The sequence below is a fragment of the Asterias amurensis genome, chromosome 8, assembly GCF_032118995.1.
Source record: "Asterias amurensis chromosome 8, ASM3211899v1".
Classification (NCBI taxonomy): Eukaryota; Metazoa; Echinodermata; class Asteroidea; order Forcipulatida; family Asteriidae; genus Asterias; species Asterias amurensis.
In genome coordinates, this window is record NC_092655.1 from 14,091,225 (window position 1) to 14,111,526 (window position 20,302).

The 20,302-nt window shown below is 38.8% G+C and overlaps 1 protein-coding gene across 2 annotated transcripts in view; it reads right to left on the reverse strand.

Annotated features, from left to right (window-relative positions):
* Positions 1-20,302, reverse strand: part of LOC139940574 (G protein-coupled receptor kinase 5-like) — a 100,096-nt gene that overhangs the window by 3,824 nt on the left and 75,970 nt on the right. The window contains exons 8-16 of one of the 2 annotated variants that reach the window (XM_071936896.1): positions 17,632-17,772; positions 14,973-15,201; positions 14,260-14,349; positions 13,324-13,412; positions 12,305-12,424; positions 10,833-10,970; positions 9,876-10,013; positions 7,702-7,833; positions 2,503-2,569 (exon numbers count right to left, since the gene is read on the reverse strand). In XM_071936896.1, coding sequence (XP_071792997.1) covers positions 2,534-2,569; positions 7,702-7,833; positions 9,876-10,013; positions 10,833-10,970; positions 12,305-12,424; positions 13,324-13,412; positions 14,260-14,349; positions 14,973-15,201; positions 17,632-17,772 — 1,113 coding nt within the window. In that variant the 3' untranslated portion in view covers positions 2,503-2,533. The remainder of the gene's footprint in view (positions 1-2,502; positions 2,570-7,701; positions 7,834-9,875; positions 10,014-10,832; positions 10,971-12,304; positions 12,425-13,323; positions 13,413-14,259; positions 14,350-14,972; positions 15,202-17,631; positions 17,773-20,302) is intronic. The other variant, XM_071936895.1, reaches the window with a different exon arrangement.

The window sequence follows — 20,302 nt, forward strand, 5'->3', positions numbered from 1 at the left end:
ACTCACAGTCAACATTTCTATACTATTTTGCTTTTAGCTGTATTTTTTTCGTAGATTAAAAACATTTTCCCTGATATTGCTTTTAATGGTACCATCCATGGTCTACATTAAAATGTGTTAAGTAATTTGTGAGCAAAAAATGAAAAAATGAGGTGAAATCTCTATTTTGCCATGCTTGCTGGAAACATGCTTCAAACGCCTTATAAAGGCATGAAAGGTGGGTCCGAAAAACAAACAGTTAAACAATAATACTATTCAATCAAATTCTCAAATGTAGTAAGAACATATACAAAATATTTTTGGATTTGTTTTGCTTGCAAAAACCTATGCCAACGAGAACGTATCATTTGGCCTAGCCTGACACATACCGGTAACTCTATGATCGTAAAACAAAATCTGAGATGCATCTAACGTGAAAGGATATAGACGATGTGACCTGTTTACATTCAAACCGCCCTCTGTTGACAAAACACTGTATACGTCATGTTTCGCCGGGCAAAAATATGCGTAGTCATGGTAAGATTGCATACACTTTCTAGCTGGCTGCCAAAACACAAAGGTTTTGCCCGGCGGTATGCGCGCGAATCATGTTATGGTTTTCGAGTGACATCAGAGGTCACATCGTCTATAGTTATCGTAATCAATCTATATCCGTATGCGTAACCTCTCTGTTGACGTCATTGCACATCACCTATAGACTGCATATACATGTATTAGTGCTATGTTCAGTCAAGCTCCACTATTAAAGGAACACGTTGCCTTGGATCGGACGAGTTGGTCTATAAAAAGCGTTTGTAACTGTTTGTTATAAAATGCATATGATTGGAAAGATGTTTAAAAAGTAGACTACATTGATCCACACAAGTTTGCTAGTCGACGAGGTAAAAGGAAAACCGTGCAATTTCGAGGCATGCCCATGGTCTCTGGGCCTTCGTGAAATTCCAGGCCTGTTAGTACTAACTACTGCTTGATGGGTTTAGAGAGGTCAGGATAATAGGGAGGAGAGTGAAAGAGGTAGGCACTTGGGGGTTGGGGGTTGGGGGTTGGGGTTTGAAACAATTGCTCAATTAAAAACTATATTGCAGGAGAGAAAGTAAAAAAGAAAGAGTCTTTGACTGCAAAGCTATTTCAAATTACATCAGTTGCATCATACTGTATTTAAATAAAAATTATTTAAAGGAACACGTTGCCTTGGATCGGACGAGTTGGTCAAAACAAAAGCGTTTGTAACCGTTTTGTATATAATGCATATGGTTGGAAAGATGTTTTAAAAGTAGAATACAATGATCCACACAAGTTTGCCTCGAAATTGCGTGGTTTTCCTTCTACTGTGCGAACTAACACGGCCGGCCATTTATGGGAGTCAAAATTTTGACCCCCATAAATGGCCGACGTGTTAGTCGACGAGGTAAAAGGAAAACCACGCAATTTCGAGGCATGTTTGTGTGGATCATTGTATTCTACTTTTACAACATCTTTCTACCCATATGCATTTTATAAAAACCGGTTACAAACGCTTTTCAAAGACCAACTCGACCGATCCAAGGCAACGTGTTCCTTTAACAAATTTCAAATCATCGAAATCAGACAAATCATAGAAACAAATGTAGCAAACTCAGCATGGAAACAAACCCACCACCAAATAACCAAAAGGTGTAAAATTTGTTTGCTACTGTTATTTAAGCCATTGTGTCACTTGCGCTGAACTGAAAAGAAATTCCGTAACTACACAAGCCATTCTACAGGAAAACTAAACCATCTCATAAGAAAACTTATTCATGAAAACTTATGAACCTTTGTATAGTTATTTTTATTCTGTTTTTGGTCCTCATGGGGTTGGTTTTTATCCCCCATTATCTAGTCATTTAATTCATGTCCAGACTAAATGAACACCAGTTAACAAAAAATTAGTCTGAAATTAAAGTGTAACCTACATTTTGATTTTGGTTTACCATACCAGTTTAAAAGGTTCAGCATGCAAATTGATAGGGTTTACCAGGCCCATTTAAATGGTTTACCATGGCAGTTGAAAGTTATACCATACTAGTTTCATAAATCCCCAAACCAGATAGAGGTTTACCATACCAGTTAAAAGGTTTACTATACCAGTTATTGTGGTTTACCAAAGAAGTTGATGTGGTTTTCCAAACCAGATATGAAGGTGGTTTACCATACCAGTGGTTTACCAGTGGTGTACCAGTTATTGTGGTTTACCAAAGAAGTAAATACGGTTTACCATTGCCCATGTCCCTTTATCAGCTACATTATACCATATCCAAACTACAAGATGCTTGCCTTAAAAACTAAAACAAAATAAAACTATAGTTTTATTAATCAAGTGCTCATTCTAAATAATGAAGAGGGGGGGGGGGGTACAGCATCAAGACTAAAAAGAATTTTTTTTTTTTTTTTTTTAAAGAAGTGCAGAGTGCGGTGATGATTGCGTTTTGTGTACAGAAAAACCTACAGCATGAACATGAGATAATATTAAGGTCTTGGTACCTTGTCGCACACACACAATCCAGATGCAGTCTTATTCCTGGTCTGCCCCCGATGACGAACAAGGGCACTGCGAGTCAAAGGAGTGGGTTAGGAAAAATAAGAAATTCAGAATGTTTCAGCGTGGCACCAGACTCTCTGCTCTTCTCACCCATACACTCTTTGGAAACATAGGATTCGAACTGCCTCTAGCTGCTGGGCAACCTCGGTAGTCTAGTTGGTAAGACACTGCTCTAGAATTGCAAGGGTCGTGGGTTCGAATCCCACCCGAGTAACATGCCTGTGATATTTTTTCACAGGACTCGGGAAAGTACTGAGTATACAGTGCTAACACACATCGGTGTATGGGTAAAAACCAAAATTAATATTCTTTATCCCCGATGCAAATTTAACATCTATTACATACACTCTGTTTGCCGAGATGTACAGTAGAACAAGGAGCCATTCCAAATACTTCATTCAATTGGACTGTGTCCTTCTGGAACTCCTTTCCTGGTGCATGTTTTCCTCCATCCTACAATCTAGATTGTTTTAAGACGAATATCAATTCCTACCTTCAGCTTAACTGAGTTATTTTTTTATTTATTTAATAATTTATTCTTCTGGTGTTACCCAAAGTTAACAATTTAATATCATACATGATATTTGGCCCTTAAGAAAAAAAGAAGGGAAATGTTACTCAGTACCGGGGATGACCTCTAAATTTACATATATGTAGTGTAGGTTTTTATAGATTTTCTAGACTATTTTGTATAGATTCTGCTAATTTCAGCCTCCAGCCTGTCATCCAGTGTCAATATTTCAGCCCTGGTTGCGACTGCTAATGAACATAAAACCAAGCAAAAATGTCCTGTTGTACCAATCTTAAAGCCATTGGATACTTTCGGAACAGAAAAAAAAAAAAATCACATATTTACAAATAATTATAGAAAGTTCATGTAATGGTGAAAGACTTCTCTTGAAATATTATTCCACGAAATGCTTTACTTTTTGAGAAAACATTAAAACAACTATAAATTTTCGATATTTCGAGAATTACGAATTTATTTTAAACACATGTCATGACACAGCGAAACATGCAGAAATAAGGGTGGGTTTTCCCGTTATTTTCTCCCGACTCCGATGACCGATAGAGCCTAAAGTTTCACAGGTTTGTTATGTTAAATATAGGTTGTGATTAACGAAGTGTGGGTCTTGGACAATACTGTTTACCGTGACCACTATGAAAAACAAAACAGCAACAAGAAATCTTTGCTGAAACTCACTTACAATGTTTTCAATCAATAAGAAATTTGAGTTCTCGAATTGTAACAAAACAATTTTTTTTGGATACCCTTCTCTGGTACTTTCAGAAAGATTTGCAAAAAAAAACCTTGCTCTGTTATTCACTAATGTATCGTTAAATCTTTTACGGGTAATTTCAAGTTTTGTTGCAATAACAACATAACATCTTACATAAATCTGATTTCAATATGAACTGAGCCGGTTCACGGGTACCAAACATATGAGATAAATCTGTCACAAGAAGTGTTTTAATTCTGAAAAGAACCAGCGTGTGATACTGTGGATTCTCAATTTTTTGAAAAGGGGTCTTGAACGCTTGTTGATTTAACTTTGTTTTGAATCAGAGAATAAACACTGATACAGTTTGATAACCCCATACACTGGTCTTATCAAAGGTTTTAAAGGGAACGTACACATTTGGTAGTTACTCAAAACAAAATATTATCTTAAAAACTGACTTGGTGTCGAGCATTGGAAAGCTGTTGATAGTATAAAAAACATTGTGGGAAACGACTCCCTCTGAAGTAACGCAGTTTTTGAGAAAGAGGTAATTTCTCACTAAAATACTAAAAGCTATAAGTTTTTTATTCCTATCTGAAAGCTCACAAATTCGTCCAACAAATTCGTTTTTTCTTTCATAATTTTCTCGCAACTTCGATGACCAATTGAGCCCAAATTTTCACAGGCTTGTTATTTCATGATTATGATGGGATACACCAAGTGAGAATACTGGTCTTTGACAATTACCAAACGTGTACAGTGCCTTTAAGTGACTTACTGAGTACGTGCCTATGTGTGAATGAAATCCTACTCAACAATGCCCCAGCTACTACCTCTATAAATATTGATGATGACTTATCATAATATCCCCTTGGGATGGAGCGATGCCCTACACTGATAACTATGTTGATGGTTTAAAGAAGAATACCTAAGGTTGTACCACTAACAACCTTTTTGAAAACGTTGTAAGAGTATTCAAAAAGGTTGTTCAACCCTTCAGTTTGTCATTTCTGTATAGACATCACCTTCCGCCTACACAAGGCTAATATTGTTCATTTTGCCAGGCATAGTGACCCCAAAAACATACAAAAAGTTAGTATTGTTTTGGGTAGTTTGTGAACATAAACTTAACCTTTTTGGCCGACTGGAAGGTCTTGCAGCCATTTGTGGCTGCCATGGACATTTTGGTACAAGCCGTTAGTAGCCCCATGTTCACTAAAGCCTGTTGCCACCTTGTAATGTGGCTGAAACAGGGCTACTCCTCTTCACAGACCACACCGATGTAGACGTGGGTATCATCAACTAAGAGCCTGGCTGGTAGAGCAGAATGCACTACCTTCCCGACGTTTTACAAAACAATTATGGTTGATATTAATTTTGGTTTTTACCCATACACGGATGTGTTAGCACTGTATACTCGGTACTTTCCCCGAGTCCTGTGAACAAATATCACAGGCATGTTACTCGGGTGGGATTCGAACCCCGGCCCTTGCAATTGCAAACAAATAAAATAAATATTGCTGATCAGTTTCGGCTAACAAGCATGATACCACTCACAGACTGTACATGTGACAAGTGTTTTTGGCTGATAAATTTATTTTGGTAAGCATAATTTTGTTACGTGCAAAACAACTTTTTAGCTCTATGAAATTGGGCCGAGAGCTTGAGTCTGGTTGAACTAGGGCACTTGGCCACATCGCAAAATGATTTGAAGGAAAGCTGATTGTGAAGGTACAGCTATCTCGGATAGGATTTCAGCTCCCTCTGATTTGTTGTTGATTAAAACTGAAGTGGGACAACCACATAATAAACATGAGAATCCAGGTGGGGTCAATGCTGTAGGTCTGGTTGGTGGTAAAAAAAAGAGGTAGTGTTGATGATGCAAAAATATCTGGGTCAGAATTGTTATCTTCTCACCCAGATTTCTTGGGTATTCTAGACACTATATGAACTAGAAACAGATATATTGCTTTGTTCTCACTAACAAACACATGTGCAGGGCGTAGCTACGATTTGGATGTTTTAGAGTGTCATCTTGTGACATGGAAGAAATCAAGACCCCCCCCCCGACCCCCGGGCAAAAAACACAATGATTCCGCAACACTTTTTAGCCTGAGGTAAAGTTTGCAGTTGTACCTTGTCAAGTTGACAATCAAAACCAGGGGTTGAAATCTTGCGATTCATCAACCACTGTTTCTTTTCAGAAACACTACTTAAAAGAGATTTACATTAAAAGAGATTTGCATTAACTTGCGTAGAAAAATTCCAAACTTAAACACTGCACTCACTGAGCTCACAAAGGATGCCTAGCATTGACTGAGAAGTTTGGGTGTAGCGCACACGAGCTCACGTTTGACGCCATGGATGAAAGCAGTCTATTCTGACCTTGAAAAGCCTAAACTATTAATGAACTTTGTACACTTAAAGAGTAAACAGCCGACAGTGACCATCTAAAAAAAAAAACTACGTTAAGTCCATCAAAAGCCAGCTCCTGGTTTAGCTAGAAGCTGATGTATTTGCTACTCAACAGTAAAACCATGTATTCATTAGCCAGACCATGTATTTGTAACACAACAACAAAACCATGTATTTGCTTCCCAACAACAAAACCATGTAATTCTACTCAACAACAAAACCATCATTTGCTACCCAACAACAAAACCATCATTTGCTACCCAACAACAAAACCATCATTTGCTACCCAACAACAAAACCATCATTTGCTACCCAACAACAAAACCATCATTTGCTACCCAACAACAAAACCATCATTTGCTACCCAACAACAAAACCATCATTTGCTACCCAACAACTTGCTACCCAAAAACAAAACCATCATTTGCTATGGGACAACAAAACCACTATTTGTTACTCAAGAGCAACACCATCATTTGCTATTCGACATCAAAATCATGTATTTGCTACTCAACAGCAAAACCTATCTCAGCAGCAAAACTATATACTAGGTTAAGTACGATCTTGGGTCAGATAATTGCGCAGACATCTTGAGCATTCTAGCCAAACATACCCAACCTTATCTAGTACGTTTACAATTTGGCAACATACAGTAAATAAACAGGGAAAGCGGCTGATTTACATGAAGGACAGTTCATGACCAGAGTATCAAGAGGGTCATGGTAAATAACAATAACAACATTTCAAAAGCGCCTTTTCCAAAGGGAAGTAAACGCTCAGAGAAATGGAAAAAAAAACAAAAAAAAAACAATGGGAATGAAATCAGAATCCAAGCGGGTAAACCACTGCCAGGTACAGCCTGCAGGGTTCAGGGAGAGTAGAGAGTCCAGCTAGAGCCAGTCTACATGTGTCTATGACGTGTACGTGCGGACCAAGCCGGACAAATATTACAGAATAAAAAAGTCATTTTTAGTGCCCATTTGAGCTTGGTCACGGAGCTAGAATATTTGGTGTGTGGGATGGAAATCAAAATCCTAGGGTCTGCAATTGAAAATGCCCCGTCCTGATGTTCTTGTGGTTAGAGAATAACCATTACCTGCAAAACCAAGCAAAAATCTACCATTGTCACAATCTTCAAGACCACTAGAACAAAAAAAAACAGCAACAAGTAGTCTTTGCCGAAACTCACTTAAAATGTTTTCGAAAAAAAGGAAATTTAGTTCACATCGCAGTGAACATACATCATTAATAAATAAATTTAAAAAATTCTCCATGGCTTTTCAGGATAATAAAAGATACCTTGCGAAATTAAGTTGCCATCCCTAGCCCTGGTGTGTAAAAAAGTTGGAAATGTACATGGGGAAAATATCAGACACACCCTTGTACGCCCATCACTAGGTCTCTGATAAAAGCAAAAAAATAAATGAATTAAATCACTTATTGAGAACCCCTTCTTGCCAGGAATTGACAACAAAGGAATTGACGCCTATCTTATGCCCTCACCTTTAATTTAAAAATTCTCCTGAAGAACCCTTCCCTTGGAGGTGGAGGCGGCTGATCAAGAAGTAGGTCTGGAGTCCTCGTGTAGTCTGGCCCAAAGTAGTTTAACTCCTTGTAGACCTCCGTTTCCACCATCTACATGACGGAAAACAAAAAGTGGTGTTTTAAATAGCATACACCTTGTGTCGGGCCTTGGGGTCGATTTCACAAAGAGTTAGGACTAGTCCTAACCTAGGACTAGTCCTTACTTAGGACTAGTCCTAGGAGATATACAAATTGCATGGATAGTCCTTTGTTAGGACTAGTAACTGGTCCTAACTCAAGATAAGACTAGTCCTAACTCTTTGTGAAACCCACCCCTGGAGTTTAATATTTGAGAGGGCAAGGCCATTTTTGTTTTACAAAGGGCACTTCTTTTGGAAAATCTTAATTTTACATGTAATGGGAAACTTTTGAAGGGGCACTACGGCAAAGACCAGGGCAGCAACAGATGCCATATATGGGCTATGTAATTCTAGGCCTACGTGTTACTGGCAATTAATATACTAACAAGTATTAATATTTGTAGATGGAAACTTTTGAAGGGTCACTACGGCAAAGACCAGGGCGGCAACAGATGCCATATGGGCTATGTAATTCTAGGCCTGCGTGTTACTGACGATTAATATACTAACAAGTATTATTATTTGTTGTGGAGAACTGTGGAAGGGGCACTACGGCAAAGACCAGGGCGGCAACAGATGCCATATATGGGCTATGTAATTCTAGGCCTGCATGTTACTGACAATTAATATACTAACAAGTATTATTATTTGTTGTGGAGAACTGTGGAAGGGGCACTACGGCAAAGACCAGGGCGGCAACAGATGCCATATATGGGCTATGTAATTCTAGGCCTGCATGTTACTGACAATTAATATACTAACAAGTAATATTATTTGTTGTGGAGAACTGTGGAAGGGGCACTACGGCAAAGACCAGGGCGGCAACAGATGCCATATGGGCTATGTAATTTTAGGCCTGCGTGTTACTGGCAATTAATATACTAACAAGTATTATTCTACGTAGCGTATAAAATCAATCTAAATAGGTGTTTTAGGCACAAAGAGAAAAATTAGAAAACAAAGATATCAAATCAATAATATACTAAACAGTAGGTGGTGAATATACACAAATATGTATAAATCAATAAGCAAACAAATTAACAAACAACAAAATCAACATTCTCAAAGATACAGAATGCTGTCTTGAAAATCTGAATCATGAGATAAGTGCAGACATTATAAATATTACAAACATTAAGAATATGACAATGACTGAAATAATAATTATATATGGCTGAAAAATGTCATCAAACATACAAGATAACAAGAATTAATAGTGTCACTTGTACGTGTCAATAACATCATACATTGTAATATGACAAATGGAGGAAAGAAATATTAGGGCAAAAAAAACAAAACAGTTACGGATCAACGCAAGAATACAAAAATATATTGAAATCAGAATACCAGACAATTCAACGCTACAGTGGTCAGGATTAATAAAAGTGACCCTAACCACTGCAACAAAGCAATCCCCCAATCTCAAGAAACATACACAAATTATTCACAAATACGTGATAAAAAGTGATAAAAAGCACATTTTTTGAAACTATTATTGTAAGCAAGATGAGAACTCATTGATGATTGTGACTTACAACATATGAAAAGTAACACACAGCATAAAACAAAACACATTTCATGTCAGCATTTTACACACAAATCTCAAATAATACACTACAAGGAAACTGACTGGGTATACTTTTTTTTATGATTGCGGGTTTAACAAAGAGAAACTGACTAGAGCAGGATTTGAACCAATGACCTCCGTAAATAACGTGCAAGCACTCTACCAACTTAGCTATCTAGCCCTATGTTGACAATATCATTGTTTGGGGTTGCCATTCAGAATAAGAAGTCGCACGGTGATCCCCTGGCCGTTGCTTCCCAGGCTGTATCGTAAACTGGGGTGTCATTCCTGGCTACACGGCAGTTAACGTTTATATGGCTTCAGTTGGTAGAGTGCAGGCACGCAAACATGTTGAATCTGCCCTGTATTTTTAAGGAATGCTGTGAGTAGAGGGCGGCTTCGATTTGGGATGCCAAGATCATGGCATTGTACTTTATTAATCATACCTCCATTTGCCAAGGAATCGTAACACTGCCCGTGTTGAATTTACTGTAGAATTTATCATCGTTCTGGTCTAAGTTGACCCCCTTGACCGTTGAGAACTGTTCGATGTCCAGAACATCTTTGGCATATACTGCTTTCGGCTGTAGGTGAAGGTTAAAAAACACATGTAAAAGAAAATTCTCACATCATTTGTCCATCATTAATAATAAACAGTATTTATATAGGGCAAACATCCACCACAAAAATGCTTAAGGTGCTTTACAGATTACAGATGTAAAACAAGAAGCCGAATTATATATTTGGTTTGCGGTAGCACCATGTGTGTATCTTCTTGCCAGGTAGAGTTTGTTCTTAGAGAACTGTCTTGCTTTATTCTACTACCGCGGAGTAGATTGTTCAGGTGTTCGGGAGACTTCTCAGTCAGTTCTTGAATTCAAGAACTGAATCTGCAGTATACAGTTAATTACGATCCTATAAGCTAAAGTAGTAGTCCCAGCCTATTTCTATACCATCCGCCCAGGTAATAGTTAATAAGCAGGACGGTTCTTTTCAGAACTGAGAAGTCTCTTGAAAACCCAAACAATCTACTCTGCGGTAGTAGAATAAAGCAAGACAGTTCTCTAAGAACAAACTCTACCTGGCCTGTAGATACACACATGGTGTTAATGCATACCAAATATATATTGATACCTCACCATGCAATGCCTCAAATCCCATATAAGAAGCCAATTAATATGCCGATAAATAAAAAACAATGGTCATCAAAGTTGAATATTGCATAAAATTGTGCGCTTTTCAGATGCCTAAGTAAAGGTGTCATGTCATTTCCAACCTTTTGGGAGTCCTTTGCATAAATTGTTGCTTTCACAATGGCTGACAAGATACACACGAGTAAAAGTGTGCTGCATATCATGACATGGATTGATTAGAAGAATAATAACAAAGAGTATTTAGCTTACATCGGGCACAAACGGTGGGTCCACCTTGCCAGCTTCCAGTCTTACTAAGTTAATCGTTTCAAAGAACGGTTGGTCTTTGACCTCTTGGGCTGAGCCGTTCTTGAATCCGAGTCTATCATCAACGTCTTTCTGAAGTAACTATAATGAGAAAAGAAACATAATGGAAATAGGATGAGGAAGGCGAGCAAAGTATACTGTTCAAAACGTCGAGACCCAACCAGCTCCTTTCAGAGCCAACACTAACCCTAATAGATTTACACATGATTGTACCCGCAAGTTTAATTTTGTTGATTTATTTTTTATGCAAATCGCCAGACAACACAAAGCCTGAAGGCCACTTCAAGGTGTGGCCTACAATTATTGTTTTTCCAGAGGCAGTTGCCACCTACTCATAAGTGTAGGTCTGAAACAGGGTTACCCGTAACATCAGTCCGAAGCCTGGCCGGTAGAACAGAAAGCACTACCTCCCCAATTTTACGTAGCAAGTGTCACGACTGAGATTCGAACCCACACTCTGCTGATCAAACACCAGAGCTCTTAACCGCTCGGCCATGACACGCCACATTTATTTATAGGGTGTGTTCATTTAGCCGGGTCAGCCCCCAGTGCCCTGCTTCTGGAGTGGGTCACTTGGGGGCGACCTGAGTTGCATGCCGTCACCATGAGAGGGAATGTGATCGTTCGTTTAGCTCTTGTCAGGGGCTCACCTGAGTGAGCACCGCGGGGTAGACCCAGGGAAGCTAAACGAACGCACCCATAGTTTCTTCTTATTTCTCCACACCATGCAAAGCTTCTAACAATACTGAGGATATTACAGTTAAGGTTGAGGTGTTGATTTGGTTTTTGTTTTGCATTGCCGCCTTCACCTCCTAGGTGTTACACATCTGAAAATGTCCAGCCGTCGATTTCACAAAACTCTTTCTAACTAAAGACTAATCTTAGAACTTAGGACGAGTCCCAACCCTGCACTGTAGCATGCAGACCTTAAGATTAATCCTAAGTTAGGATGAGTTACTCGACCTAACTCGAGATAAGACAAGTCCTAACTCTTTGTGAAATCGACGGCAGACTCCCTACGTCATTGCAAATAAAGAACTAGGCCTCGGTCTCTCCTTGGTCTAGAGGGGAAAAAGGCCCCCCGATCAAATCCCGCCAGGGGCACTATGTGGATTGGGTTTTCAGTCCCTACATGACAGCGTGGGTTTTCCCTAGAATAATTCTCTGGTGCTTTTTCTGAAGGTTCCTTGGCTTCACTACCAGAATAAAACAAATAAAACCTCTTGGAGTTGCATTGACTTAAAAGCCTCCAGAAGTCTGAACACAATAGTGTTTATCTTTCTCTGCAAGGTGGCCTCTTCAACATGTTCAACTCTCGAGAAAATGTTGCGCCAACCACAGATGGATGTAAAGTCCTGAAATCATGACACCCAAGAAAAATAACAAGCCTACTTTGAAGTGCACTATCATCATACCTTTCTGCATATTTCTTTGGCCTCTTCACTGAATTTTGGTGAGTATTTTTCTTCGTCTTCTTTCACCCTCCGATCCACTTCCTCCCTCTTTACTTTCTCCTTCCTGGCTCGGAACGGCGCCTATAAAAATACAAAAATTCATTTGCACTTAAAATTAATTCAATTTGCAACACTTGTCATGTTCAAAAGTAAACCCTTGCACAGTGCACAACACACCAGCCCATTCTGTCCGCCATTTTTGGGGAGTCAATTTGGGAGTCAAAATGTGCACAAAGGAATTGTATCCCCAACAGTCTGAAATGGAAGAAGTTCGCTGTTCAAAGGTGCGTTCTGCGGGAAGGTGCAAGTTTTTTTCTGCGTAACTATTTTTTTTTAAACTACCCAAAGTGTATAGCTAATAAAAAATACATCAATCCGTTACCTGCTGCTAAATCTTAGGATTTGAAACACCTCTAGCCACCGAGCTAGCTACATGTATGTAGTCTAGTGGTAAGACATCCGCTCTAGCAATGCAAAGGTAGTGAGTTTGAATCCCACCAGAGTGCATAAAACATCTGCTTACTGTTTTCATGAAATTGGGCACAGAGGAAAACAAATCTGAGTGAAACTTCAAAAAGGACTAAGCTTGGGCGATATCACGATATTATCGAATATCGCGATACTAACTTGGAAACGATTTTGATATTGGATCGATTTGGTTTTTATCGAAATATCGATATATCGCGATACATCGTGATATATCGCGATATATCTCAATACCGATTAAATATCGCAATATCGGGATGTATTTTCTAGCTGAGACATCATGCACCCCATAGGTTTGGAGTAAAACCAGAAGAATAGGTCATTAGAACACCTCTCTAATGTTGTGACTGTCTCTTCTGCAACTTTCACTGGGAGTTTGAAGACTGATGATGTCAAATTTAATTAATCGCAATTATACCGAATATCGCGATATATTGTCTGCGATATATCGTGAATAAAAAAATCGATATCGCCCAAGCTTAAAAAGGACCTACCCTTCCTTCAATCATTTCATAAATGATGCACCCAAGACCCCAATAGTCAGGACTGAAGGTGTATCTCTCGTTCTTCACCACCTCAGGGGCTGCCAAGGAAACAATCAAAACATTAGCATACAACTCATGATAGACTTACAAAGTCCCCTTTTTGGTCTAATTCTTCACCACCTCAAGAACAAAATCAAAACATTAGAATTCAACTGTTAATAATAGACTAGGCAAGTCACCATGTTTGGTCTCATTCTTCACCACCTCAGAGGCTGTCGAGGAATAAATTAATTCTGTGGTGTACAACTGTTAATAGACTTGTCAAGTCCCCTTTTGGGGTCTCATTCTTCACAACCTTTCTCAGGGGCTGTCACGGAACAAATCCAATCAGTAGTAGTAGCTGTTAGTAGACTTGCCAAGTCTCTTCTGGTCTTGTTATTAAAACCCTGTTCCAGTCATAGAGTCATATAATATAAGAACTAGAGGACGCACGAGTGATGCTTCGTGCACAAACGCCACGGGACCGCAAGGAGACACGCGCGTGCCATTCTGTACGCGCGTTGAATATGAAACACACGTTGGAGTTTGTGTTTAATGAACGCTACGCGATGCTGTTTCGTTCAACTTACAAAAGGGCTGCACAAACACAGGCTGTGGGATGCCAGTTTTGTCAACTTAGAAAATGGCCGCCTGCGCTCATGCCGGAGCGCATATATAGCCCAGTGCGCCCTCTAGTTCTTATATATAACTCTGTGGTTCCAGTACAGATTCTGAGCCACAAGTCCTGGGGACTTGTGGTTTCCCCCGAAATGTTATGGTAAATTCTCTCACTTGAAAGATACAGACACCATGAATGGCTGGGATTCACATTCATGAAAACCCACATTCTGCAAACACGAGTGCGTCAATACAGCCACAACTAAGAACAAAGGACTTTCTACTCACCCATGTAGCCTACTGTTCCTACTCTACCGCGGATGGATTCACCCTCTGGAATCTCAACAGCCAATCCCAGATCTGAAATTCTTACATGGCCTGTGTGGAAGAAAATTATTTTTCGATAAGTTGTTTGAAACTGTCAGAGAAGCGGCGCCATTTGATTTAGAGTTTTCAAGTTACCCTGACTGCACATTCAACAATTGTGTACAGAATGTTCTAATGACTGCAGATCTTTGTAAACAGTTGGGCACAGAATGCTCTGACTGCAGATTCAGCAGAGGAGGGCCGATTTAAATATTAATGGGAAGGTACACGTGTGGTAATTACTCAAAACCAATATTAACTTAAAAACTGACTTGGTAACGAGCATTGGAGAGCTGTTGATAGTTTAAAACATTGTGAGAAACGGCTCCCTCTGAAGTAACGTAGTTTTTGAGAAAGAGGTATTTTCTCACGAAAATAATAGAAGATTTCTAGCCAGACGTCTTTTATTCCTATCTGAAAACATAGAAATTCGTCCAACAAGGGTGTTTTTTCTCTCATCATTTTCTCGCAACTTCGAAGACCAATTTAGCTCAAATTTTCACAGGCTTATTATTTTATGCTTATGTTGGGATACACCAAGTGAGAAGAATTGTCTTTGACAATTTCAAAACGTGTACCTTCCCTTTAAGAGATGTCTTAAGTAAGCGAGGGGAAAGGACAGGATCGTTAGTTACCATGGTCATCCAGTAAGATATTCTCTGGCTTCATATCTCTATACACAAAATGATGTTGATGAAGATGTTCTAATCCGCAGGTGATCTCAGCAGCGTAGAACCGCGCTCGCTCCTCCTCGAAGCCCGGGGAGCCAAGATTATGGATGTGGAACTTTAGATCTCCGCCATTCATAATAGTCAAGACCAGACAGAGGGCGTCCTTCGTCTCATATGCGTAGGCTAAGCTGACCTGGGGGATGAAGAGAGCCAGAAAAAAAAATTGTCTTAAATTCAGGGGTGAGAGACACTGCTGACAAAAAAGTCTAAAACTGGGAACCAGGTACATTGAAATGATGCTATTTCCACCTTCTGGTAACCCACGAAATGCTAGGATTAATCCTATCTCGATTTAGAACGAGTAACTCATCCTAACTTAGGATGGTTTCAATGCGTCCTAACGTCTATGGATTCAAAAGATAACAACGTCCTAAGATTAATCCTATGTTAGGAAGAGTTTGGTGAAATCGACAGCTGCAGTTTAAGATTCTAAAGAGCTTATTTGGGCACAAAATCCTCGGAACCACAGGAGATTTCTTAGCAGACTTAAGAAAAACTCCTGAGTTCAGATTTAAGTCTGAAATTTGTAATCCCTGTACATGTAGTAATGAACTACAAGGGAAACAGACTGGGTAAGTTTTTAATAATTTGGGGTTGAACACAGAGAAATTTACTAGAGTGGGAATTGAACCAACGACCTCCAGTTTAATGTGCCGGCGGTATACCAACTGAGCTATCTAGCCCTTTGTTAGTCACAAGAGCTATCGATTTAGTGCGCTGGTCATGGTAGCGAGTAGTCTTAATTATATTGAAAACTGAATAAAAGAAAAGGAAAAAAAAAAAAATTTCTGTAATGAAATTGGACGGATGTGAGTACTCTTGGAAAATGGCTAGCAGGTCTGGGTCCCTCTTTAGTCATGTTAGTCTAGACCAGCTGTGGATTTCACAAACTCTTTCTAACTTAAGACTAATCTTAGGACTTAGGACAAGTCCCAACCCTATGTATAGCATGCAGACCTTAAGATTAATCCTAAGTTAGGACGAGTTACTCGTCCTAACTCGAGATAAGACGAGTCCTACATGTAACTCTTTGTGAAATCGACGGCTAGACCCTCGAAAAACACTACAATTCAAGATTTGTACGCCGTTGCGCACAACCAGAAATGCAGAACTACAGGTTTGGACAATTCAGACAGTTATTTTTTTTTCGGGTGATTGATCCACATCTTTTGAAAAATTGAGAGTCTCAATCAAAAAGTTTTCGAATAAATCCTGAAATAAAAAAAAATCACATGGCTAAATTGTGTCCGTATTACTCAGTTATATTACAAGACTATTACAAGTTAACAAATAACAAAAAAAATAGTGTCTCAAAAGATGCCCGGGCGGAATTTGAAAACACAATTCTCCAGACAGACATTTTTGTTGATACCATCCATGGATTACTTACCATAATGACAGACCGAGTAATGCCTCTGCACTTCATAATCTCGTTGTCAAGCTCTGTTAGAAGATTGTGTCAATACCTACAGGCAAGTACTTATCGTTTGTGTATCTTCAATTTATGAACTTCATCTCAACCTCCTCTTTCTACATTAAAGGTCAAGTATTTCGTAAAAAAAATCCGGGGCTCAATTTCATAGCGCTGCTTCAGCAGAAAATATGACTTTTTTTTAATATCATACTTATGTTATTATGGTATTTAGTGTCTGAAATGATTTTGCAAGCTCAATTTTTTGATGGATTCAAAAGCTAATGATTGTTTGCGTGTTAGACCTGAATGCCACACAGGAGCAGGGGTCGATTTCAGAAAGAGTTAGGGCTAGTCCTAACTTAGGACCAGTCCTAGGAGATATTAAAAACGTATGGCTAGTCCTAAGTTAGGAAAAGTAACTCGTCCTAACTCGAGACAAGACTAGTTTTAACTCTTTGTGAAATCCACCCCTGGGTATTAAAAGATGGGTCAGACATAGGGCGTGTCGAGATCACTAATAGGAACCTCAACACTTTTTAAACGACTCAAAAGAATATGGTGGCGTCTGCTTCCCCTTTGAAATCATTTCATGAACCTGAGTATCCCACTTCAAATCAATTTGAATCCATCTGCTAAGAAGCTTGGTTTCATTCACAATTGAGAATGTTTTCACCAGGAGATTCTGCTCAGCAAAAATTTGCTGGTAACCAGTCACAGATTGTACATGAGAAATGGCATTTCAACTGGTAACCATATTTCGGTAAGCATAATGTTGTTGTGCTCGGCTTCCTTTTGTGCTTAACCAGCTCTATGAAATTGGGACTTGATCTGTTTCTGTCAAGTTCCCCTTGTACAATAACACTATTAAATACTACTTGTCATTATACCCGAAAGGGACCACACTAAACTTCCCTTTCAATCCTTGGTTTTGTTACACTGACTTGACTAGGACGGCATTTTGGTTATCGGTTCAGCGTTTTTTTGCGTGTTCGGTTGAGCGCGGTGACGATGCTGTTCAGACCAACCGGTAACCAACGAGTCGGTTGGGTTTTTGGTTGGGGTTGACAAAACGCAATCTCAGGTAAAGTGGAAACAAAAGTTAATGAATTTATATCTCAAAAACGATTTAACTCTTGTGAAGGAACTTACAACGAATCTGCTGTTGACTTTCTGCAGGAGCAATTTCTCGTTGAGTGCCATCACTTCCCCCTTCCTCTTCTTAATCCGCTTCTTCTCCAGCTTTTTGCATGCATACATCTTGCCTGTCGCCCTCACTTGACACGCGCATACCTAGAAGATTTGGGGTCAAAAACAGAAGAGAAATCAGACGACTCGCTAACGTCATACATGTATGAGACTGGATTAAAGATTTGGCGTTATCATTCAATAATGCATTAAGAACATGTAACCTTTGCTGGCAAAGAGAGTGACCGTGTACATTTCAAATTTATGTCATAACTCCCACATTAATTCAAGAGTTATGTAAACAACAGCTGAACAAGAGATGTGCCTCCTTTCTTCAGATTAAAAGTCAGTCAAAATTCAACAGTGAAATCTTCATAAAATGCAAGGTTTTGTTTTTGTCCATTGCGCCGTGTACAGATCGTGCCTGAAAAAAAGTCCAGTCTCTTTCATAAACATGTGATGTCACAGATTACATGGTTTATAAACCACTGATAAAAACTGAGTCTTTAGCAAATTCATGATTTTAAAACCTCATATTAGAAGCATTTCATTCAGATCAAGACAAATTAGAGGCAGAAATTTTAATTTGGGCGATGGAAATTTCTATCTACAGTACATGTAGAATCAGATGGGCATTGCCTTGCTGGTGATGACAATTGGCCTTCGTGCCCCTTAGGAACAATTTCACTAGACTTTCCATTTAAAAGGAGTGCCCTTTTCTGCAAATACATTGAAACTTGAAATCAAGAAAATATTATTTAACGTTGGTAATCTAAAATAAATAATAATTCAAAATATAACAGATGTTAAATTTGCATCGGGGATAAAGAATATTTTTTTCTTCTTTTTTTCCCATACACCGATGTGTGTTAGCACTGTATACTCAGTACTTCCCCCCCCCCCCCCCCCCCGAGTCCTGTGAAAAAATATCACCGGCATTTTTACTCGGGTGGGATTCGAACCCATGACCCTTGCAATTCTAGAGCAGTGTCTTACCAACTAGACTACCGAGATTGCCTGGTAGCTAGAGGCAGTTCAAATCCTATATGTTTTGGCAGCGGGTACCGCAACAATATAATAGATGTTAAATTTGCATCGGGGATAAAGAATATTAATTTTGTTTTTTACCCATACACCGATGTGTGTTATTAGCACTGTATACTCTTTTCAAAAGAAAACATGATCTACCTTTCCATTTATCATGTTTATGTAAAAGGTACACACGGATAAAGAATATCATTAGCAACAACCATTGCGTCCTATCTGATTATTTATAATAAAATTTCCTCCGCTTCTCTGAAATAATGATATTCCATCCTTATAGTGTAGAGTGTAGAAATATAAAGCAAAGTTTACTAATATCATTATTATACCATTTGCATTAATAATCTTAAGGTCACATCTCCTGTACAGGCTGTAATTTGATTCTACTTTTATGCATCTGTAGTCATCATTAAAGGAACACGTTCCCTTGGATCGGTCGAGTTGGTCTTCGAAAAGCGTTTATAACCATTTGTTATAAAATGCATATGGGTAGAAAGATGTTGTAAAAGTAGAATACAATGATCCACACAAACATGCCTCGAAATTGCACGGTTTTCCTTTTACCTCGTTGACAAACAGGATCAGCCATTTATGGGAGTGTATTTTTTTACTCCCATAAATGGCCGACCGTGTTAGTTTGCAAAGTAAAAGGAAAACCACGCAATTTCAAGGCAAAAAGGTACATGTAGTTACATCAGCCTTGTCTGAGAGGCGAGGGGATAATACACGTATATTAAGTGTTCTTTAGCTGATTTCATACAACAGTTTTTGTAATAATAAATCTTTTACTGAGTGTGTGTGCTGCAGTAAAATGTTAGTGCTGCACATCAGGTTCATTGTTCCCTGCAGTAGACAGTGTACATGTTTCGGACTTTATCAAACAGTCTTGGTCTTTTTTATATTAGCGTTTGTGCCATTTGGTCCCATCGGGGAAAAAAAATACAAAATTTTGTATCTTCGCTTTTTGTGCAGTGACAACATTACTTTAAATTTCTATTTTTTTTTAAGACCAAAAATATATTCATTATGTGTTAAAATGTTTTGATTAAACTCTTTAAATTTTCTTGTAATATTTCTTTGTTTTTATTTTAAAAACTGAATGTTAAATTCAAGGTAAGCATTTTACACCACATTTGTTCTTTGACTTGAAGTGTATGTCTGTTTTTCAAACAAGTTTCTTAATTTATTCTGCACTTCCTTTTTTAATTTGAAAGGTAAACATAAAAAAACAAAAAACATGCCAAGTCTTATTTTAGTCGAAATGCTGGACATGAATGGCATTTCACTCTCTCTCTCTCTGGTATGATTGTGTAAATAAATGAAAGCATCCGCGGAAAGAAATTGGCCAACGGAGTCTCGTGTCAAAGTCCAGCCCCGCTTTGATTAAAAGGGTAAACATGTTGACAGGGCGCCGGTGAACGCGTTTTGAAGTCCCCACTGAGCCTTGAAATATGCACCCAAACCCTTGAAAATCGCTGTAGCTCCCCACAGTTAAAATGCCAATCCGTCAAGGGATCCTTCCACCTCTGCAAAATGGGATACTGATTGGAGGGGAGCGCTGTACATCAACTAGACACACCATCAGTCATGG